Source organism: Semicossyphus pulcher, unplaced genomic scaffold (genome assembly GCF_022749685.1).
Source record: "Semicossyphus pulcher isolate SPU_LCO1_2020_fin unplaced genomic scaffold, fSemPul1.0.p SCAF_11, whole genome shotgun sequence".
Taxonomy (NCBI): domain Eukaryota; kingdom Metazoa; phylum Chordata; class Actinopteri; order Labriformes; family Labridae; genus Semicossyphus; species Semicossyphus pulcher.
In genome coordinates, this window is record NW_027211615.1 from 13698947 (window position 1) to 13722570 (window position 23624).

The following is a 23624-nucleotide window of genomic DNA, read 5'->3' on the forward strand; positions in this document are numbered from 1 at the left end:
AAGCTGTTAAGCACCAATCCCTGAGAACGAGAAGCAGAATTTATTACTCCGCTAGAAAAAAAGCGTCTGCAGGAAACAGGTGCGACTGGTGAGATTCAAGTAAGAAAAATTATGTTCGTATGGAACCAAAACATTTAGAGGAAAAAAGCATTTTAAATGACATTTCAGTGTGGCAGACACGACCAGCAGGTAAAAACATCATTTCCTAATTTGGAGTTAAATGTTTAAACAGATCTATTACATCTGATTATATAAGAAACGCAATCTCCGGAGGGCTCTTGAGATTTAAGAAGGGATCAAGCAGGTTTTGCATGTTGTGTTTTTAATAATAATCACGATCAACAAGTCAGTCAAACAATATTGCTGCCACAAAGGTCACCGTAGTGTCATCTAAAAGCAAGATGACTCTGACTAGGTAAACGTCAAACAGTACAGGGATTCAGAATCGCTCTCCTTACTAAGAAAAAATGAGGTCTAACTGTACATCCAGCCACCATCATGTTATGACTCCCCCCTCCCTCCCTCTTCATTTTTCTGCTCCATTAGGGCTTCACACTGTAAAAAAGGCACCAAAACAAACAGAGACGGCAGAGGGAATGAAAGGCTGCAGTGTTTTGGGAACACCAGAGTCCTGACTACACATGCGATCCTTTGTCAGCTGGAGTGAAGGGTGACAGGTGAGCTGATAGGAGTGAGGTTAAAGAGAAGTAAACAGCTGCGTTTTAAATAACTGGGTACATTACATTTCCTGGAGTAAAAGTGCTCTGATTTAACTTTCCTTTTAATACAATAAGTCGAACATATATTGGATCACAAACAAACAGGTCAAACTAGATTATTTACGAAAAAAAAAAGTTTCTTTCTAAATCACAAGGAAATGTAACAGTACCTAACTTTAAGTAATAAAAGTTTTTCCACCATGAATACGAGGTCAATTTTATGTCCCGGTTAGTAAAACAATCCCTATATGAAAAGTTGTATAACAGACCAAATCTGCTCCTAATGTAAAAGAAATCTCATAAAAACCTGTTGCGTAACACGTGTTCTCTTCCAGCATATTCTTTGATGTCCCAGGAATAATTTGAATCTGTTCGGGATGAGGGCTTCCAGTGAATGGCAGTGTGCTCATGGCTAGTTTCCATCACAGTTCTCCACTTCCTTACAGGTCCCCTCTTCTTCTTTTTCTTCTTCTTCTTCCTCCTCTTCTTCTTCCATTCTAATAGATGCACCGCAAAGTAAAAAAAAAAAAAAAAGGCCATTGCTGTTGGCGCGCCAAAAAAAAAAAAAAGCTTGGCTCAACTTCTCTGTTCATTCACTTTCCATTGCAAATCCGACAGGCATTCTCTCAGCTCTCCTTTTCCCCGACCACAGCTATGGCTTTGGATACAGCAGCAAGTCTGTCCTTTCTCCTTTTGTGTTTGAAGATAGCGTCCGCTGTCTGACGGAAAGTTCAAGGTAAAATCCAGCCTGAAGGGACCATTAAGGAGAGCATGGTCCATATTTGTGACTATTACACATCCCAATACTAGAAACAGGAAAGCTGCTCTAATGACAATCAAGAGACTGTAGCTTTGAGGAATATTTGTTGAGCTCTGAAGCTGAAAATATACCACAAAGGGAGCCTCTTTCATTCATTGTCCACGATCAGCTTCTGGCTGTTTTTGTTACAGATATTTATGCAAAGGGTTCTCTACAACCAAGCTGTGTGAGTGTGTTTTCCACCTTCACAAATCTAAAAAGATGTTTTTTACGATCATACTTTGATTGCAAGACAAAGCTCAGTTTGGGTTGGACTTTTAAAGATGAAAAAAAACTACCTGTTATCCAGAACTGACAGGGAGTGGAAAGGTACAACACAAACACACAAAAAAGAACAAAAAAAAGATGACCTCAAGTTTTAACGAAAAATCTGCATCCTTAAAAAGGTGTGACCTCCAGAGTGGTTCAGATCGACGCCGTGAGGCTACAGGGTCAGTTTAAGTATTTGTCACAGCTAAGAGTCCAAAAGTCAATGAGCCTGGGTTTCGTCAGTACCTTGTAACATCCTGCCATTCTACCTCGCCGTTCGCGTCTTCCTCAGCTACACTTGCAGGACTTGACGATCATGTTGGAGAGCTGCTCCACTTTGGGGGTCCGTCCAGAGTAGTAGAGTATAGTGAGGGGCTCCAGGTCCTGAGGGACACAGCAGGGGGAGGCCGACGCCTCCGGGTTCAGAGTGTTGTACAGGCTCAGCAGCTATTGAAGAGCAAACGGAGACAAAGATACAAACTCACTTTCAAATAGTATTGTTAGTTATTTTGCTGATGATATACAGCGATCAGCCGTAACATTATGACTACTGACAGGTAAAGTGAATAACATTGATTATCTCACTACATTGGCACCTGGCAGTGGGTGGGATATGTTAGGCAGCAAGTGTATCTCAAAATCGATGTGTTGGAAGCAGGAAAAATGGGCAAGCACAAGTATTTGAGGGACTTTGACAAGGGCCAGATTGTCAACACTAGAAGACTGAGTCAGAGCATCTCCAAAACTGCAGCTCTTGTGGGGTGTTCCCGGTCTGCAGTGGTCAGGACCTACCTAAAGTGGTACAAGGAAGGAAAACCGCGGCCAAGGCTCATTGGTGCATGTCAGGAGTGAAGGCTGGCCCGTGTGGTCCGATCCAACAGAAGAGCTACTGTAGCTCAAACTGCTGAAAAATGCTGGTTCTGATAGAAAGCTGTCAGAACACACTATACCAGAACAGCATTGCAGTTTGTTGCGTATGGGGCTGCATAGCCGCAGACCGGTCAGGGTGCCCATGCTGACCCCTGTCTGTCGCTGAAAGTCACCACTGAGCAATGTAAGAAGGTGGCCTGGTCCGATGAATCACGTTTTCTTTGACATCATGTGGATGGTCGGGTGCTTGTGTGTCTCTTACTAAGGGGAAGACATGGCACCAGGATGCACTAAGAAGGCAAGCCGGCGGAGGCAGTGTGATGCTTTGGGCAATGTTCTGCTGGGAAACTTTGGGTCCTGCCATTCATGTGGATGTCACTATGACACAGACCACCTACCTAAACACTATTGGAGACCAAATACACCCCTTCATGAAAACGGTATTCCCTAATGTCAGTGGCCTCTTTCAGCAGGATAATGCGCCCTACCATACTGCAAGAATGGTTCAAGAATGGTTTGAGGAACACGACGAGTTCAAGGTGTTGACTTGGCCTCCAAATTCCCCAGATCTCAATCCAATCGAGCATCTGTGGGATGTGCTGGACAAACAAGTCTGATACATGGAGGCCCCACCTCGCAACTTATAGGACTTGCAGCGGTCCCCCAATGTTGGTCCGGATTCGGACCCAACTGCCGTTGTCTCTGGACCCGGACCTATTTACAGTTTTGACAAGTGCATCTATTTTAACCTGCGCAGCTTTTTTGTTTTTGCAGTAGTGATTTGGGGGTCCAAGAAACAAGCAGACCAATGAATTCGTTGTAAATCATCACACGTGACGCTACTCAGCCAATCAAATCTGTCACTCAGATCACGACTGACCCAGTGGGTGTGTGAGAATACAGATACAGACTGAAGAGCCAGCCGACAAGAGAGTTACAGAGACACAGTGGGAGAAAATAAGTGAGTTAGGGAAAAGTAGACATGGCGTGCTCTAAAATGAGAGCAGTAGAGAAAACCGAGCTTTTAAGACTGGACAGACTCGTATATGTTCCGTCCGATTATTAAACGCGGACATTGTCTGACACTGTCACTCCGTTTGGCTCTGTTAACAGAGACTCCAGGCTGCAGTTTAGTTCAAACACTTCACTCATAAACCTGAGAGTTACACAGAGCTACATCAGGCTTCATCATCATGACTAGTTTTCCTCTTAATTCCGCAGTTCTGTTCTCATATGTACCGGTATGTGCCCTCTCTCTCTCCCCCTCGCTCTCGCTCTCTCCAGCAGTCCGTCAGTGTACGTTTTAATGTGCGTTTAAATGTTATTTATTTCATAGTTATTGCCTCTTTTAAAACTCACTATGACTCACCATGAGAAAAACTCTAATGCAACTGCATTTCCGCAAAACATATAATTAAATTTGAACATGAAATAAGTGAATCAATTTTTTGATAATTCTGTCAGGAGGCAGAGAGAGAGCAGCTTAAGTGAAGAGGTAAAGCTGTCTCTCTCTTTCATTTGATTTCTGCATGGACAACATTATACCACCAGTAGTACCAGACATTATATTATTTGTTTTCATTTACAAATAAAGAAACTTCCATCACAAACTGGAGCATAAAATAAACCAAGAATACAGGAAATAAAGGTTTTGACACTCAAAATTTCATACATTCAAACATACAACATTCCTTACAAACTCTCCTGTTTTGCATCCCTGTTAGATCGTTCTTACCGAGCTGTGTGTTGTATCCGAGCTCCTCAGGTAAGGGCAGGGCCCGGAGCAGTAGTTGGCATCGTAACCACTGGGCTCATGGATCCACTTCCAGTCCAAGTCACGCCTGAAATCAATGTGGAGCTTACGAACACAGCAGCTCTCCTCCGTGGTTCTGCCGTGAGGATGCACAACAAGAGACTGTTAGTTTCCAAATAATTCTTGTAATGTGGAACCTAATATTCAGAATCTTCTCTTCCCTTTATGGGGCTATGCATTTACCATGAATGACATTTATAAGCTCCAAAAGACTTTAGCACAAGCTTTTCACAATGTTACAATCAATTTGAAGAATTTGACCCGAGGCTAAAATAAAAAGTTCATAAAGATGATTTATGTCTCCCTTACGAGAAGCAGTAGTTTGTGTCCAGCGCTCTCTTGCGTCGGCGGGATGACTGAGTCTCCAGGCGGTGCGGTGGGATCATCATGAGGATAAGGTGTGGTCGGAACTGGTCCTTTTTCTTGTTCAGGTGATCCAGATCCAAGCGCTTGTACTCCTCATCTCCGTCCACGCCTTAATTATAGACACAATTGACTTTCACTTAAAACCAACAATTAAGTGGCTTTTTTTCTTTTGTAACTTCACTTTATCTGAGTATACAATTTGCAAAATTATTGACTATGAAGCTGTCATCCCTGTAATTCTGTTACACAATGCAGAAATAAAAATATAGAGAAAAGAGGGAAAAAACAGGAAAAACTGCCTTTTTCTCTAACTCATAAAAGTTTATTGTTAGTCCTCTGAGGCCAAAGTTAAATCAGGCAACAGTCAACAGTTCACTCTCAGGATAAAGACAATAATCAACACTAGCTCTAATTTAACCATTTACTACCAAACTAGCCAGCGTGAGAAGTGTTCAAATTATCTGGGATTAAAACATTTTTAAATTTAAACAATAAATCTTGGGAATTGTTGGACTCTGGATCATTTAAATATGGAAAAAATCCACATTATTAAAACTTTTAGGTGGGTCATAAGATGGTAAGAAGACATGAACAGTTACAGGCATTATATCAAACAGCAACTAACACCGATCATTAAAAAACGTGTATAAAAAATGTCTACAGCGCACCTTTAAACTTCACCTCCAGCACCTCGTTCTCATTATCAATGATGTCACCGTTTGGGTTAAAGGTGTGGCAGGGACAGTGCACGCTGATTTCCAAACCCAGATTAGATCCTGATGGCAAACAGGGAAAGAGAAAACTTGTTAGAGAAATGCAGGTCATGTTCCTGAGTCCAAACGTGGGATGACTTTCAGGATTAATGACACAACAAATGAAGCGACCTCACCTCTGTTCAAAAGCCATTCTCGCACTGTGTCAGTCACATCGAAGGAGACCCACTCTGGAGTTCCTTTGGTCAACACGTTCTTGGCTGCGATGTAGCGTTGTTTCCTAATGTGTTCGTTTGGCCTCACGATCTGAAAAGTCATTACAGACAAAAATAGATGTAAAGCTGAAACAGTATAAACAAAATAATTTACAGATAAGAGCAGACACCTGACAGGACGATAAGAGCAGACACCTGACAGGACGTTGATGCAAGAAGAAGCTGTAATATGTCAAATTGATGCGTTTTGTTATTATCCAATAAGAGATCAATTGTAATATATCATGCTATAAGCTATATGATGTCATTACTAGTGCATGCAAACTGAAGATGTAGAGACAAAATAAATAGAATTGTAGCATAACAGTAAAATGAGACTCAATAAGGTGACTAAACAAGTCTAAACAATAGCTAGAAGTGTTGTCAAGCTGTACATGGACACAGCTATGCTTTGTGCTAACTGCTAATGTTATTTTGCTAACATGCTCATAAGAAAAATGCTCAAATGCTGATCTTTAGCAGGTATAATGTTCACTATTTTCACCATCTACAGTTTGCAAGTTAGCATGCTAACATTATCTTATTTGCACTAAACACTAAAAACAGCTTCGATTAATGGAAATGTCAGTAGTTTTGCAGGTATTTGATCATACACCTGCTGGTGGCACAAGATGAGAAGCTATGAAAATTGGGGAATCTTGAATGTGTGTACCAAATTTTGCAATTTAATAGATGTTGAGATTTAAAATTTAATGGCAATATTCAAATATTTCTGTCCAGGGGCAGCCGTTTGGCTCAATTGGTGGAGCGCATGTCCTCTACCCTTTGCTGCATGTCATCCTCACTCTCTCCTCCCCATATTTCCTGTCTCTCTTCATCTAATAAAGGCAAATGGCTCTAAAAATAATCTTTAAAAAAAGGTTTCTGTCTAGACAGAAGGGGTGGACTCACCGACCAACCAACATTACAAAATGTGACTCAGCTTGGAAAAAGAAGTCTATTTTATTGTTCGTTTTCTTAATTATTGATATTTTCCAGTAGTGCTGGGTAAATGACATAACAAGGGTAAGTAGATGAGTCTTTTTAATTCAGAATATTTAAAAGGACCTGTTCACCCATAAAACACATGATTGACTTCTCATCACCCACTTGTAAGCTTTGTTGCACTTGTTAGGGCGGGACAGTTTTTGCCTTTGATCTTTCTGATTGGTTAATGTAGTCCACGCATGTTAAACCTGAGAAGAGGGCTAATTAGCTTAACGCACACCACCTGTTGGGCTTTTAAATTTCCTCTTGACAGACTTACAGCTTGACATTCAGTATAAGTGTTTGTAAAAGGACACATTCAGCAGACATGGAGCAACATAAGCATTTATTTGAAGTCATGTTTGTGTCTACATGATACATCTAAGTCCAGGTGGTTGCAGGCTGCTCTACTTTCTTTGCTATCTACCCAGTTGTCTTGTCTGTTGTGTACGGTAAATGTTGAGTTGTTTGGCCAGGTAGGGTAAACTTGAAGCTACTGTGAGGAGTTTTTTCTGGTTATTAAATGGAATGAAATTAACACTGATGCCTCTATATGACCTGTAAAAGCAGACAGGACCATCAGTAATAAGACTGCCTGTAACCGCTGCCAGGGGGTAGGTGTCAGACGAGACGATTAACTCTGCGCTGCTAAATCAGCCTTTTTTCTATATTTTCCACAGCAAAGATTCAGAGCGAGGGCTGCGTTTAAATGTTAAAGGAAAGCAGGAGGAGTTTTTCTGTTAAAAGACTCTTTTTACACATGAACAAGACAAGATGAGCAAAGAGAGAAGGCTTAGTGCTTTGTCCACAGGGGTCGCCAAAAACAACACAAACCAAAAGTTCCGCAAAGGAGCTTTAATCAGAGCTTGTTTGCTGAAAACTGCTTGTTAGAGTAGTAGTGTTCAATCATACAGTAAATGTGTGTGCTATAAGACCAAAACAATAAGCTAAAGGCTAATTAATTGTCACTACAATCAACCCCGTTCACACCCCTAGCCTTGTTATTCTTTAACGATATATAAAGTAATCATATTTGGACATTTTGATCTGTGTGATCGGTGGGAACTCCAAGTTCATGTATAAAAGTGTAGCTAATGCTAAGTCTAGCTCCTGACCTGTCTCATATGTTAAAACAGTAAAACAGTACATATTTATGCTTCTTGTGCATTTTAATTAAAGTTTGAACAATGTTATTCATTTCTCAGAGCATCTTACTACTGTATGACGCTCTTGTGTGCGTTGGTGCAATTGCTGTGAATTTATTTAACAATTGTCAGATTTCTTTGGTCGATGCTAACAGAAGGATCTAATCACTTTTTATAACCTACCGTGCAGATCTGTTACGAAACAGTTCCAGTTTATTACTCATGGCTCGATATGACCTACAAACGACACCAGAGCATTGGCTGGAAGATTGACCTCTATAAATGATATAATCTATATGGTTATTCTCTATGCCCATTAATGCTACCACCATGTCGGATTCTGACTTAGACCAAAAGGGCCTTTGTTAAAATGTTCACAATAATAGTGCATTGGACATTTAAAGGAAGCATGGGGACATTTTTTGTAAAATAATATAAATTCTAAAGAGGACAGAAACTTTTTTAACAGCTGGTTAAACTTTGCCTGCTGTTTTGGTAACTAAATGTACAATACATAACCAAAATGAGGAGCATATTAGATGTGGGCTGCCAGCGCTGCACTACCTCTGCCCTGGTTCTGAAAACAATCTGCAAGCCTGTTGAGCTTCTTTGGCTTTTGGTCTGGCTTTGATCCACGCCTGCAACCACAATCTGATTATTGTTGGCCCTCTTTGTCAATTAGGGCTTGAAATCATGTGGTAGAGAACAACTAACCACCTTACGTAAGATACGTTTCTGACAGAGTTGAATAGAAATATTTAATAACTTAAAATATATTAAAGAAAGGAGACGTTAAAGCCCCTCGCTGCCTTGGCTGAGAGTTCTGCCTTTAATCTTGGTAGAAGGACAAGGAAACGGTACCTTTACGCACCTGGTAGAGCTCAATCCGCTGTTCATTCCTCTTGGCGCTCGGGTTTGGCACCCTCAGAGCACGAAACTCTGCTCTGAAGAGGTTGGTCGAGTTCCTTTCCATGGCGGAGACGTTGAAGCGGAAAACTTTAGAGGTGATGCCTTTTGGGCAGTAGAGCAGATCGTCTGGAAGAGAGAGAAAACAATAAAAGTTTTGAGAGAGAACAGAGTTTAAAATTCTTATCAGGATCCGATGCAGTACAAGCAGTGTGCGTCCGACCAGCAGACCTAACAGCTTGTAGGTTCCATTCAGCTGGGAAAATATTTGCTTCTTAGACTCAGTACAGGACTACATTATGCGGTGGATGGATACATTCAAGATGTGGAAACCAATTAGACAGGAGCAGTCAACATTGCTCCTGCTCTGCCTGATATGTAACACGTTCCACACAGTCAGAGTATCTTTACAGGTCCGCCAGCATGTCCTTTTAACAATTTAAAAAATGTTTTTTCCCTTTCAGAGTGAAGAGGTTTCACAGAGCATATTTGGCAAACTAAGTAAAACAGGAAAGGGAAAAGTTGACCGAGGTTCTGCCGGGTACCTATAACTGGAGTACCTAACAAAAAGTTGCGGGTCTTAGGAAGAGGCCGCCAGGACTCTAAAGCTGGAGATATACCTGCTTTTAACTATGTGTTTGCGTGTTGGCTGTGCACATCCTCAAAAATTAACGCTGCACGTACGTGAGATGCAGTATGCACTTCAACAGTAGGGGCAGTGTAGAGACAGAGGGGACAAGGATCAACACAGCAGCAGAGACAACAAGGGAAGAAAGTTTAAAGCTGATAAACCAAGTCCACAATTATCCACATATGTATGATGTGTCTTTGCCACAGAATCAACATAATAGTAACCTCCTTGAGTGTCACCATGTCCGTTGTTTACATCCCGAACATGCAGTAGTTGAGCTGAGCTCTCTGGTGTGCCCTCTAGAGGTATCCTCCAGTAACACGCGTAGTGCCTAGACAAGTATGTGAAGAATTACATTCATGGCGCAGACAGTGTACACGGACGCAAGGTTAAAAAGAAAGTATATCTCCGGCCTAAAACTAAAGCAGCTTCATGAATTATTATTACGAATGCAAAAAAAGACATTTGATATTTCTTCTTTTAACATTCTTCTACTCTACAGAACAAATGTCTCCTTTATAAGGTAGTAGCTCATGGCTCAATACAAGGTGTTAGGCCTGCAACCACTGATCATTTTCATTATCAGTTAATCTGTTAATTATTTTCTCTCCACATATTTGGTTTCGTCTGATTAATACTCTAAAACCAAAAATTAAGCATTTGGAATGAGACCCAAAAAAAACAAGCAAATCCTTCGAATCAACAAGCTAAAACTTGAAAACTTGAGTTTGTTGATAGTTTCCAAATATTCTTCTCTCAATTAACAAACAGATTTATTGATGACTTCTTTCAGTTCTTATAAATTCCATTCACTGTTTTTGCCTGTCTCCAATTATACCACAATATAATTACAATCACAATTTTAGTCTGTTCCAGATAAGAACAGTTCTTTAACCGAGTTAGCAGCTAATGTATCAATTTCACCAGATGCTGACGCGGTGGGTACTTTCTTCCAGTGTTGACTAATCATACTGCTTTGGGCTTGTTAAACTTTAATATAAAAACAATGACATGCATTTACATTAAACTTTTTTTATTTAAACAAGACCTATATTTTAAGTAATTATAATTGTATAGCCTTGGTCATGTTTTTATTATTGTTTTTTACATTAGCTCTGTCTGGTATTTATTTAGTCTTATTTAACATATTACTGATCTTTAGTCTGCTATACTGTATCTATTGTCAGTTTCTGCTCTTGTTTTCTGCCCATTTGTTCCTAGTGAAGCACTCTGGGCTGCATGTCTACATGAAAGGTGCTGCATAAATACTTATAAACCCATTCACAGCTAAAACATGATCCTTATTCTGCTGATTCTTGAATGGTTGGCACTTTGTTTATCAGCCCTCAGTGAATGATTGGTGTGTTTTCCTGCCTTATCAGAATTCCTCGCTGTTTCTCCAACACGCTTTGTCTATATTTGGAGGAGATGAAAACGCTGTAATTGAAAAAGCAACATTATTGAGGCTAATATGACTTCACCTCGCTGGTATCTGTGTATCAAAAACCCGGCTATCCTCAGTGCCACTGACAACTTTTTGGACCCGGTCTCCTCGCTGACCGTGATGACTCTCCACAACCCGTCGTCAGTCATTGACATATGCCAGGTTCTGTATGCGTGCCATGCTATAAAAGGAAATCTTTCTGATGTTTGCTGACCGGCCTCTCAGCGCAGTCGTTTGCCAGCCTTCCAGGAGCTTTCTGCTTCATTTTCTCCTGTCACAGATTCGTGTCGGTTCACAGAGCCGCCTCACATCCACCAAAGGTCAACAGTTTAACTTCAAAGGTCGTCAAAAAGAGCGTCTGTGTTTGCCTACATTAACAGAGGGAAAGAGAGTGAAGTCACTGGGTCAGAGTCAGAACTGTATTACATAAAGACAGGCTGCTGTTGCTGGTGTACCACAGGGGACAACACCCTGAGGTGGCTGTGTCTTCATATACGCACAGTCTACTGTTGCTATCTTAAAGGAATATCCTGGGTCTTATTTGCTTCCATGTTTAGAGGTAGATAAGAACATTATCACTGTCTTGTCTGTGCTGTATGATGAAGCTAAAGAAAGCAGCAAATTAGCTTACCGTAGATTAGCTTAGTTTCGCACAAAGATTAAAAAACAGCGAGGGGAGAGCTAGCCACACTTTGTCAGAAAGTTGCAAAAGCAGCCTACAAGCATGGCAGATAAGTGTCTGTCCTTTGCACCTTTAAAAGCAAAAGCAAGTCACATGTGAGGCACACAGACTATTACAAACACTAATCTGCTGCTGAAGAGGTCGAGTCAGTTTTTGGCCCCGTTGTGTAATTGTCTCATGTATAATGTCCCCGTGAGAAGAACCAAATCATCACTCATTTCAAGAGATACCCCGTAATTACATTGTAGTGGTAAAGCCCTCTAGTGGCCGCAGTAGTTTTACAACAGCAAAGTAATTTGATGGTGTAGTAAAGGGGTCAAAGTTTAAGTGGAGGTCGAGGTGGAAGGATGGATAGATCCACAAAACAATGGCCTAACACAGACAGCTTAGAGCCGTTCTCTAATCTTAACCATGATAACAAAGCTCGCTGACCTTAGGGGAGTTATTTCAACCCAAATCATGATGTTTCCCTAAACCTCTCTAAACCTTGAAATACAGCGTTCTCACAAGACAAGAAGAAGACAAGAGGAGGAAATACTCTGGAAGGAGTTTAGGATCAGTCTCTATAAGTCCATTTCAGGCAACTTTTTTGACCATAGACTGTATAAAAAGATGGACAACATGACAGCTCCTTAAAAGCTAAGCCAAAACATGTCGAGCGCCCCCTGCTGACTGGCTGCAGTATAGGTCATAAAACCCGCCTCCTCCATGTTAACAGATGGGACATAAGTCAATCAAAATACATGGTACAAACAGGGTTTCTGTCATTATAGTTAGTTCTTATCATGCTGATTTACGTCCAAGTGTTTATTTTTCTGACTGGTCTATTTTTAATTAGTTATTTGATAATGTAAAAAGGATGATTGACAGCTCTGTTGACCAATCTGGCTCCTGCAGCCAATCTGTTCAGGATAAGCAGAGTAGAGGAGGAAGGGCGAGAGGAGACTACAGTCATTGAAGTTTCAAAGAAGCTGGGATCTTTGCTCTTTTTTTCCCCCCGGTAAGTTAAGAGTGTTTTTGGTTAGCGCAAGTGGCTACTGCCGCTCCACCCGCCGATCTCTACTGCGCAGCTCTGGCTCCAAATGACGTCACCAGTGCAAGATGGCAGCGCCTATCGCGGGGGCTATTTTAGCATCACTTTAGTACAATGAGAGCAGATGGAGACGCGTCGTTCATCTATATATATGGCCATTGGATTTGACAAATGAGAGAAAAAGACATTTATTAAATATATAAAGTGCATAATTTGTTTTGGACGACTTTGCTCTGTTGACTGACTGAAAGCAGCACTCGAGAAAATGTGTGTATAAAGTTTCACCTGCAACTCAAAGTGTCATGTGGGGCTACAAAACTACTTTAAAATCTGAATTACTTCCTGGATGAAGTAGCAAACACGATAAAAATACAGAATATTAAGAAAGCCACATCATTTCTATATTGTATCTCTAATATAATCAGTCCAGGGTGGACCCCGCCTCTCCCCCAATGACAGCAGGCATAGGCTCCAGCCCCCCGCGACCCTGAACATTATAAGCCATATAGATAATGGGTGGATGGATTTGTAATGTGTTAACGTGCTGGTAGTTTGTGTCACTTTATTGTCTTTAAACTGTAGCAGGAAAGCGCTGTCGTCCCTGACAGAGCACAATACGAGCTCAGCACAGTTCTATAGTATAAAACTGTTCATCTCGCCTGCTTCCACATGTGTTATTCACATTAAGCAGCCTCGGTGAGCCGGCTCAGCGTACGCATGTGGACGTACAGGGTATTTGAAAATGCTTACTTCCAAGTATGAGATCACCTTGGACACATTAAAAACACTCTGCCATGCCAGTGCCACAAATTTAGGATTAAAATAGTAAATGTTTAAGAATATTATTAGCGTGTCGACATTTTAAGTACCTGAGAAGTAGAGACGCTGCAGAGGGCACCCACACTCCACTTTCTGCCATGTTCCCTTTCCTTTCTGCTAATCACATCCAATTTTGGCACAAAAACCATAAGATAAAAAAAATAGTGGACTTCACTCTGCTTTGAAGATAAAAGTACACGTATGTAAATCTGTCTTTAAATCCAAAGCAAATCTCTGAATCCAGCACACAAACTCGTGGCACCTACTGCCTGCCGTCTTTGTCGAAACCGTTTTGCAAGATTCAAAACAGAACGTTTTCAGAGGAAAATAGGTCTTTTGAAAAACACCTGTTGATTTCAAAGGGACTGTGATGCAATGGTCTTGGCTTTGCTCTGGACCATGAGGCCCTCTTTGGCTCCTCCACACGCACAACGTTTATCCAATTCTACTTTTTAAGTAATCCAGACTCAGTCGAAGCACATGCTGTATGAATCTCCCTCAAGTGCTGACACATGTCCCTCTCTGCAGAGCTTTTCCACTTCCACTTCAGAGCTGATACTTCTATAGAAGAAGGTTTAACACAAATCACTTGGAGGCCTTTCTACTGATAACTTGATCACAGATTTCACAAACAGATGAAATCTTGTTATCAGCAAAGCAGTAAAATGTTACCTAATGTCACCTAGTGGCAGTGAACGGACGGCACAGTGGAACGATTCAGGTTTAAGGGGCAGTTTTGGGCTCAGTATCACACTCAATTAAACAAAGTTAAACTGGAGGGGACCTGTAAGTGATGTCATGCTCCTGGGCCACCCGTGTGTCTACTTCACTGGCCTTAATCTCCTTCTTAATCCCTCTATCCAGACCAACGCTGAGGTCCTTCCATCATCTAACTGTTCCTGTCCACCTCAGTTAACTTTTCCTACTCTGTGTCCTAAAGGCATCCCCGTGCGTCTGGGCAGATGTCCCTCTCATTTCAGCCTGACTGGAGAGGAAGTGGGAACATCTGGGGAGAAGGACAGGCTCGATGGAAGAAAAAAAAAAAACAACAAGAGGAGGAAGAGAGGAGGTGAAGGAGAGAGACTTTCCTGGATCACTGGTGAAACAGGTTGGTGAGCACTACAGTAACAAAGTGCAGAGCAAGTTCACCAAACATAACAGAGCTGTGACGCTTCTGTGTGTTTTACAGACCCTAATGAAGTATTGGGTTGTAAATATTTCTTTGTAAGTCCCACATGACTTATAAATGTTTGTTTTGGTACTTCAGTGGCCTGTTTGAGCGTCACTGTGCAGCATGATGAATGTCAGAAGACAGCTGAAGTTTGTGTTAACACGTGTACGTACCAGGGTGATTGTACCGCAGCTATTCTACAAGTCAGCTGGGGTATAATGTGCGAGTGAAGAAGCAGCAGATTGATTTCATTACATTACTGAGCTTTTAGTGGAAAAAAACAAAGCAGATAAAGTATTTATTGAGCACTTTATGGCTTGAAACACGTCTGGAAGGGATCATGAATGTGGCCCAAATTTATCAATGACACAGAGCCCTAGCTGTAGTTTAAGGACTGTTGCGTCTGGCTTGGCACGGTGCGTAATTGCGCACTTCTTACCCTTCCACCGCTGGCGTTAGAAAGAGTGAGCGATAGACACGTATCTGCCTAAAGAACTGTAATACTCACTGTTTTCTGTTGGTCCGTAGACCATGTTGAATTTGTAAATCTCTTTGGCGTAGTACTCAGTCTCTGTGTTGTCCTGACCGCAGCTCTGCTGCCGGTCCCTCCTCAGCTCCTCCAGCAGCTCCTTGGTGCTGTTATACAACGCTTGGATCTGATACGGGATCTTATTCGGTCCCAGGGAGTGCGGGATAGTCGTCAGCCGGAGTTTACTCAAAATCTGACCTCGAATCGCCTCGACCCTCTTCCGTTTCACATGGTCGATATCCACGGTGGCACAGGTAGACAGGGATGAGCTCAAAGTCGCGCAGTTGAGGAGGAGGAAAAACAGGATCACTTTTCCCAAATGCATCTTTCTGTCTGCATCTGGTGCGCGCGGTGGTTGGAGAAGTGGACTGCCCGGGTCAGTGTCAGTGTGTAGCCTTCAAAACAAACTGCTGCTGTTTCTGTTTTCTTCCTCTCGATGTAATGATGGAAACCTCTCTACGCTCGTGTTCTTGTAGCAGTCCCTTTCGTTATCAGCAGAAATCCAAGTTTGTGTTCGCCCATTCGACATTACTCAAATGCAAGTCCCGCATATATGACATTTATCCGGCACGAATATATCTGTGGAGACAATCTGACTTTTCTTTTGCATTCTCGTGCTCAAATCCGGGAGATTGAACAGCTCGGCGTGTTTCTCCTGTCCTCTCTGTGTCATTAAAAAGTAGTGCCGCTGTGTGTCTGTGAGGAGGCGGACCGCAGGCTGGCAGGTTAACGAGCTGAACGCGACTTTTGAGCGCTCGGTGTGGACTCGCATGTTTTTTATACCGCAAGTTTCTGACGTTTGATGGAGGAGGGACCGCAGACACCCGGGAGAGTCCGAATCATAACAGGGCTCAGTGCGACCCCGCAGACAGACAGACCCTGTGACTCAGTACACATGTAGAACAGCCTGTCGTTTTATTTGACCACATCAAAAGTACGAGCTTTTATATGAACGTCTTAGATTTAGTCTTCTCGACAGTTTTTTATTTGTTACGGCATCTGACATGGAGTTATGATACGTTTTATGGTCCTTTTAAAGTTTTTGTTTTAATGTTTTTAATATTCTCTTGAGATGTTACAGTCTTATAGAGGCGTCAGTTGATGTTTCTTCCCGTTGTCTGCCGTTCTGTTGACATGACTGTGGCCTGGGTCGCGCGCCCTCTAGCGGCAGGTGGTTGTAATCGCGCGTGCCTGCTTTATCTAAACGCATTCTTCTTTCCCTCCATTATATTTTATTACAGTGCTATTTTATTGCACATTAATGTTTTTAAGATGTTTATTTTCTTCAGAACATAAAAGCGCTTCTTGTGATTGCCCTCTCATTGGCTGCTTTAAGAGCAGTTTAAACACAACAGGCAAAACTAAGTCTATGATTTGAAACACAATGAGTACATTTGTACATCCTGCTCTCTCAAACTTTTAAACTAACCCTTAAAATGGTCAGAAATGAGCTATGTTTCTTATAGCAACCATTAAAACTACAATAACATACATATTCCATCAAGATAATTCATGATAAATAGCAATCAGGTCTGTTTTCTCTGCTCTTTTTGTGCTCGAGCTCTTCTCGGAAAAAGCCACAAAATTCATATCGTGCTGTCAGAAGCTGCTCTTAAATCACACAGATCCTTTCAGACTTGACGTTCTTTGCGACATGATCGCATTACAGTTCAAAAGCAGCAAAGTTTCTTCCCTGTCAGCGCAGATTTTTCCCATGCCCTCTGCAAACCACCATCACAACACGAAACCCATTTCTCTGCACGGATGTCTGAAGGTTTATTTGCAGGCCCCTGAGTTATTTTATCTTTTTGATTTTTCCCCCCTCCTTTCCAGGGTCTGTTTTATCTCTATTCATAGAGCATATCCACATTCTCAGACCTATTTTAGGTCAAAGCTCACGCAACCTCGGGAGGCCCCCGTCGCCAAACATGGGGTCTGGTATTTCACTATGTTTCTTTAGCCCACCAGTTTGCATAGCGAGAATGATTTCATAGAATGTCCAAACTTGGTAAATATTTGGCTTTTGGATCTAATGCTCAGGTGCCCGTGCGTGCCAACTAGTATGCTGTAGTTAGAGATGAATATTAAAGATCATCTTCCTCATCTTGCCGTGATATTTTTGTGTGAACGTATGTCTTTCCTCCCTCTTTTAGTCTCTTCACTCTTTCATATACAGTTGGATGAAATAGAGCATTTAACTGTAAATATCATAAAGCTTATTTGTGCTGTTTAAAGCAGGCGAACAAACGCTCCTCTGTATCCGTTGTCTTCAATCCTTCACCCACCATAACATTGTTGCTGACCTTGGTTTCCAGTGATGTCTTTTGGTCTCTCACCAAAACGTCTTCATTCACAACTTTGGCTCAGTGACGTGTGAGCCGTCCAAACCCTAAATGGGTGCTTGAGCCATTGTAAAACTATTCTGGGACAATCACGCAGGTCCCTGGTATCCCTCAGCCACTTTCCCACAGTCTTTCCCTGCATACTTTGCTGCATTGCACGGCAGCTTATCTCAAAGGTTCGAAAACGCTTTCAGGGAAGAGTGAAGGAAAAATGTGTCTCATCATAAAGTTATTTCGCCGTTTAACAGTTTTGTTTTGTTACGCTTCTTCTTGAGGATGCAGCAGAACTCTACAAACACACCTTTACCTATAACTTCCTTACAATAGTTACATTATCGCAGTTTCTACCAAACAATAAAGTCAACATCTGGTTGTTTTGATGGCATAAAGAAGTACCTTTATGTATCTGTGTTGCTGACGCTTCTGTCTTATCCTTGGGCAGCTACTGGGATGTTGGCAGTTCTCCATTTAAGCCAGCAGGTGATGCTGCTTAACAAACAATGTCTGCTGTGTGTGTCTGTGTGCTGATACAGGTCTTTCACATTTTAGGAGGATCATGATATATAAAGATGTCCAATCAGAGGCCTCTTTTTAATACAATACAATACAACATCTTTTGTCATATTTACAGGCCATAATGTACCTTTGGTTATAATGGAGGTTGTAGCTTTCAGTAGTGTTAAACTGCACTAAAAGTGCCCTACATTCAAGAGTGCAGAACTTCTTAAAATGTGGAGTGAACTAGATTTCTGATTACATGCAACATAATTGTTAAATAAACAGACTAATGAGTGAATGTAGGTCAGAAGCTGACCTGCTGTAAATAAGACAACTAAGATATGAACTCTTCCCTTTCATCATCATCGTTGTAGATCTTCCTCTCTGCTTGTGTAAGAAATGTAAAACATCTGGGCTGAGCTTCTATTTCCGTTTGTCTTATCAAGTTTGAGTGGAGAGATTCTGTAATGGGATTGTGGGTTATAATCAGGAGGCCGCACACACACACACACACACACACGCACCATCACATTGACTCTGTCTGGTGCACAGAAATTATGTCATCCCACACACACACACACATTCACACACCGTACTATTCCAAACTGTCTGGGGATTCCTAGACATGATCCCAGACATCAGCAGCGGAGTTCACTTTTACTCCGAGCGTCCTCCAGTGATGACCTCACCGCCGGGTCAGGTTTTAGTGAGTCACTCTCCGGCAATCTCTCCGTCTCGCACAACACACGGAAAAGGAATGCAGCTGCAGATCGGAGGATGAAAACAAAAACACATGCTGGGAGCCGCACACGGGGGAAAATGTCCTCTTTTTTCCCCTGTAATGTAGGTTACATTCCTGCTGACTGGACTCCACGGTAGTTACTACAACTGTTCAATCTTCCAATGACCCAGCAACTATGACGAAACATACAATAGTTTTTAAAGATGGTATCACGATCCTGCGGAGAAGACAGACTTCCCAAAGAGCCCAGACGTTCACGCACACACAGTCAGACTGCTTAAGACCGTCTAGACGGAGTCAGACGAACCCCAAATACTAAGCAGCGTCCTGCCAGATTTCCCTACTACAGCAGAGTGAGCGGCCAGCCCAGTAAAGTCTGCTCCGTCTCGGGGTAACAAGCCTGTGAGTCATTCTTTCGCAGTGAGTGGGATAGGAATGCCAACAGGAGACCCCTAAAAGCCACACCAGCGGAGACAATGATGTGTGTATGTCACGGCCATACAGCCCAAATGACTCATACGATTGTGCACCATCTGTGTTAGTCATCAGCTGTGTTAATACATGTATGTAGGAACGGCAGCGGCTAGACGATGACTTCAAGTGAGATCACATGGAGTCAGCAGAAGCTTTTCTGTCACTCCGTCATTGTTGTGTCGGAGGTGTGCGTCTTTATGCTGCTGCAGTCGCTTAAAGTCGTGACGTATCTGCAAAGGAATGATCCCAGAGGTGTGCTCGGTTCGAGGCAGGTATTAACATTTGAAGAATGTGAATGTCCAGATTGTGTTCCTGGCTAGCCATTGATTCAAACTGGCGAACTTTCTTCTCAAATTTTTCCAACCTCACTCAGCTTCTCCGTTCACTACTCTGGCTCCTTGTTGCAGCAGGACCCTGATGTGATCCTACAGGGAAGGGGGAGCAGACTGCATGACTATGTTGCTCCTCTTCCTCTTGACAGCTGGCTGCACCTGCACTTTGGAGACTCATCTTGATGGTTGCTGGTCTTAAACTTCTTTTTCGACTCTTCTGAAGTCTGAACGGAACTTTGAACCATGCCATGCTATCACTTACTTACCTCTGATTACCAAAATCCTAAAGTGATATACCTCTTTAAAGAAATAGCAATCATCCATTGAAACATTAACTCAGGGTGTTGCTCCTACAGTTTTATGTGGTCTCCTATGATCAGAAGGGCATGATTGCTAAATGTTAGCTAATATTAGCAAGCTTTAGCCCGAATTAACATTCTCCAGTTATTTGTTACACAAAGTTCTATCCATCCATCCAAGCCTATGGAAGTTAGCCCACACGTCCCTCTCCCTATCAACATTTTCCTGCTCCTCCTTGCGGATCCCAATGCGTTCCCAGGCCAGGTGGGATATATAATCCCTCAAGCGGGCTTTGGTTCTGCCCCGGGGTCACCTCCCAGTTGGACGTGCCCGGAGAAGGCATCCTAATCAGACACCCGAATCACCGCAACAGGTGTAGCACCTCTCATCCGAGCTCCCTCTGGACGTCTGAGCTCTTTACCCTATCTCTAAGGCCGAGCTCAGCCACCCTGCGAGGAAACTCATTTTGGCCGCTCGTATAAGCGACCTCATTCTTTCGGTCACTACCCAAAGCTCATGACCATAGGTGAGGGTTGGAACATAGATTGACTGGTAAATTGAAAGCGTCACCTTATGGGCCACCTGCTTCTTCATCACGACGGTCAGGTACAATGTTCTACCTTGTACCATTTTCCTGTACTTTATTCATGACATGGTCACTCTTGGAAAAAGTATCTGCTAAGTAATTGCATTCATGTTACATTTTTAGCAATTTGACAAATCAATATTAAACCGTTTTTCAGGACAGGCCTCTCATGTTTCTACTCGGAGGCAGAAGACCTTTAATCCAGCTGTGAGTTACATATAGCTGACATCGCTAATGTGTTAGCAAATGGGTGCCCGTGTGCAGATGACAACCATATCTCTTTGGAGTCCCGTTCCTTCCAACCTCACGTTTGTAAGTCATTTAGTTCAGTTGTCCATCTTTATTTGCTTCCTCCAACTCTTATTCGGTCTTAGCATGCTAGGCTTTTCTTTAGCAGCTAACTGCTAATCTTGTCTGTCTGCCGTTTGGTGCTGTGTTAAAGTTTGTTCTGAAAACAGGACGACAAACTAGATAATTGAGCTTTCTGTGAAACAGAATAAGAAAGGTCGCTTTCCTTTTCAGACGGTTTGCCTTCATCTGGGCATCGAATTTGTTTCTTTTTCTTTGGTTTTTCATTTATTGTTGAAGTTGTATCTGTAGTCATCGATCTTTTCTTTGTTTGTTCAGCCGTAGTAGATTACTGTTTACTCGCAACACTTGCAGAGACCGGAAAAGCAGCCGCTTAGCTCCGCCTACCCTCTCTGGCAGACAACCACTGCTGGCTGATGGAAAACAAGTCACTAACTGGGCGCCGCTTGTGATTTTTTCTGCGAATGTCTCCACAGACACCCAGCCCATAATAATACCGTATACTGCAAATGCAAAGGCGATAGATAGTGAATTAACAGACATTTATTTAAATGAAAATCTCCCAGATTATACCTTTAAACATAAAAAGTGCTGAAAAAAACCCTCCAAAATATTTACATGTAGTTTTTATTTCCCCCCTGAAGAATCACCTCTGTCATTTGTTCTTCTCGACTTTTTGGCCACCGCGCTCTTTGGCAGGCCTCTGTGACGGCTTGCTCCCATAAGGCGGCACACTGTGGCGGTCTGATGTCACAGAGGTGAAGACTTCTCACTTTACATCTGGGTCTAAAGGGGTGCTGATCTGCTGAGTTAAGGCCTTTTTGCAAAGCGGAGGACGAGGTGTCATTGGGCCTCTGCATGAATATGAAATAGCGACGGTGATGTTGATTCACACTCCAGACAAATACTGTCAAAGCTAAGGCTAAAACGCGCTTAGCATTCTTTGATTAGCACTCAGTGTGAGTCAGAGAGTTGCTGTGCTCCGTGATGTTTGTTGTGATTACTGATGGCAGCGTTTGTGCGGGTGATTGATGGAGAGAGGCTGTCAGCGATTCACGCTATGATTCAGCTCACTTTAATCATGTTACCAAACCAGGAGGGATTGTTTTTCACTGACTTCACTTTTCCTCTGTTTCTACGCTGTTTGGGTTGAAGTTTGCTCCATTTTTACTCCCGCTCAGCTGTATTTAGGAAGGAAAGAGAATAAGAAAGGAAAACGACAGCCCTCCTCCAGCTCATCTTTGCTTCTCGTTTGGAATTTTTAGACAAAACCACATCAGGCCTTTTTTCCACTTCCCTCCAACTTTAACCCTCCACACCCCCACCTCTGTATTCCCGTAAGTGCTGCAACTTGGATAATGAGGAAATTGGCTCTTGGAATGGCCGCAGCGTTGGCACACGTGGCAGAGAAAGTGTCAAAATAACAGAGAACACAAAAAGGAGCTTTACTGGAAGGTGTCCAATTAGAAACAGACACGGACAGTAGATACGCAGGCCAGAGGTGAGTGTTTGTGTTCGGATCGGAGTGCTACGATAATGCGCAGCTACTTTCTCTCTCTCCCTCTATGACGCAGGCATGATGTGGGTTTGTGCTCACACATACATTAGTAGCATGCACACACACACACACAGTGGGCATGTATGCATTCACACACCCACACACACACACACACTCGCAGCACCGGCCAGGTTAGTGCTGGCCTCCTCATGCAGAGTCTAGACAGGAAGCTGCTCCATGCCAGATTAGGGATTTTCTCCCTCACACCCTCGCACTAGTACACACACACGTGCGCGCGCACAAACACACACACACACGGACACACTGCTGACAGTCATCTTCTTTCAATAAGTCTGTGTGTGTTGTGTGTTTGGATGTGTGTCATGCGGAGGGGAAAAGAGAAAGAAAGGGAGGTAAAAACAGAGACTTGGTGACAGCCCTGTGTGTATTTAGATTTGTGTGTTTATGTGCTCGTCTGTCTTTGCTCGAACAAGTCGCACACAAAATAAAAAAACAACTCCGCCACAAAGAAACACATTTCGTGTCAAAAGACTCTATTACTCATTTTTCCTCGACTTTCCGCCCGTTGAAGTGATGAGTCTGAGGCGCTGTGTGAAAAGTTCAACTCGTCCTTCCCGGGTACGGGAGCGCGGCGCGTCCCGTAGCGCTTAGCTAAATTAAACCGAGCCCCTACTGTTCTCATCTGCTCACCTGTAGCCCCTGCCAGGCCCGGCCATGACCTTTGACCCCACACAGATGGGTCTGCATAATAAGACACGGGCACACACGGCTGAGCGCCATCTTGGACATGTTTGATGGGTGGCTCTATAGGACGAGGAAAGCGTGGATACGGTGTGTATTGGAATGATAATGCGTTGACCTTTCTGAGCCGGCGAGGGCGTGTGTGTATGTGTGTGTGTGTGTGTGTGTTGGTATATTTCTCTGTGTGGGTTTAACTGAGCTTTTTAGAGTAAATACGAATCGCAGTGAGCGCTCACTCTACACAATCTTTGTCTCTGTGCGTTGTTGGCGTGAGGCCAATGACCTCTGTGCCCTGTGTGTGGCAGGCCCGGGCTGTACTCTTCACTCTGGCTGTATGAATATGCATGGCCTCCTGGCTGGGTAGACGTTACAGTATATACATGGATTATAAAGAGCTTTCTTAAAGAATGTAACTCAAACACCTGAAACACCTGAAACACTGTGTTTAATACTTTTCATTAAGAAAGGAAGAAACATGATTTTCCTTTAAGATGAAGTTTGAGTTTCTCCTTTGTGTGACCCTGTGCTCACTCTGACTGTGTGATGAACTCCCTTTTTAAGCAGCGTATCTGTTTGATCCCACAGACTACAAATACGCAATTTTATGAAGACAAAAAAAAAGAGCTTTCT

General features: G+C 42.7%; 1 protein-coding gene across 1 annotated transcript; it reads right to left on the reverse strand.

Annotated features, from left to right (window-relative positions):
• Positions 1-319: 319 nt before the first annotated feature.
• LOC138612851 (transforming growth factor beta-3 proprotein-like) lies at positions 320-15798 on the reverse strand. Its single transcript, XM_069686337.1, has 7 exons — positions 15131-15798; positions 8808-8971; positions 5727-5856; positions 5506-5613; positions 4781-4946; positions 4394-4547; positions 320-2235 (listed from the first exon to the last, which is right to left on the reverse strand). Exons 1-7 carry the CDS (start codon positions 15474-15476, stop codon positions 2077-2079), a joined length of 1227 nt encoding a protein of 408 aa, XP_069542438.1. The 5' UTR covers positions 15477-15798; the 3' UTR covers positions 320-2076.
• Positions 15799-23624: the final 7826 nt, after the last annotated feature.

Coding starts and splice junctions, on each gene's coding strand:
- LOC138612851 (XM_069686337.1), bottom strand. CDS start 15,476: ATGCATTTGGGAAAAGTGATCCTGTTTTTCCTCCTCCTCAACTGCGCG. Junction 5,614..5,726: donor AGAATGGCTTTTGAACAGAG/GTGAGGTCGCTT, acceptor GTTTGCCATCAG/GATCTAATCTGGGTTTGGAA. Junction 4,947..5,505: donor GCTGGAGGTGAAGTTTAAAG/GTGCGCTGTAGA, acceptor TCTATAATTAAG/GCGTGGACGGAGATGAGGAG.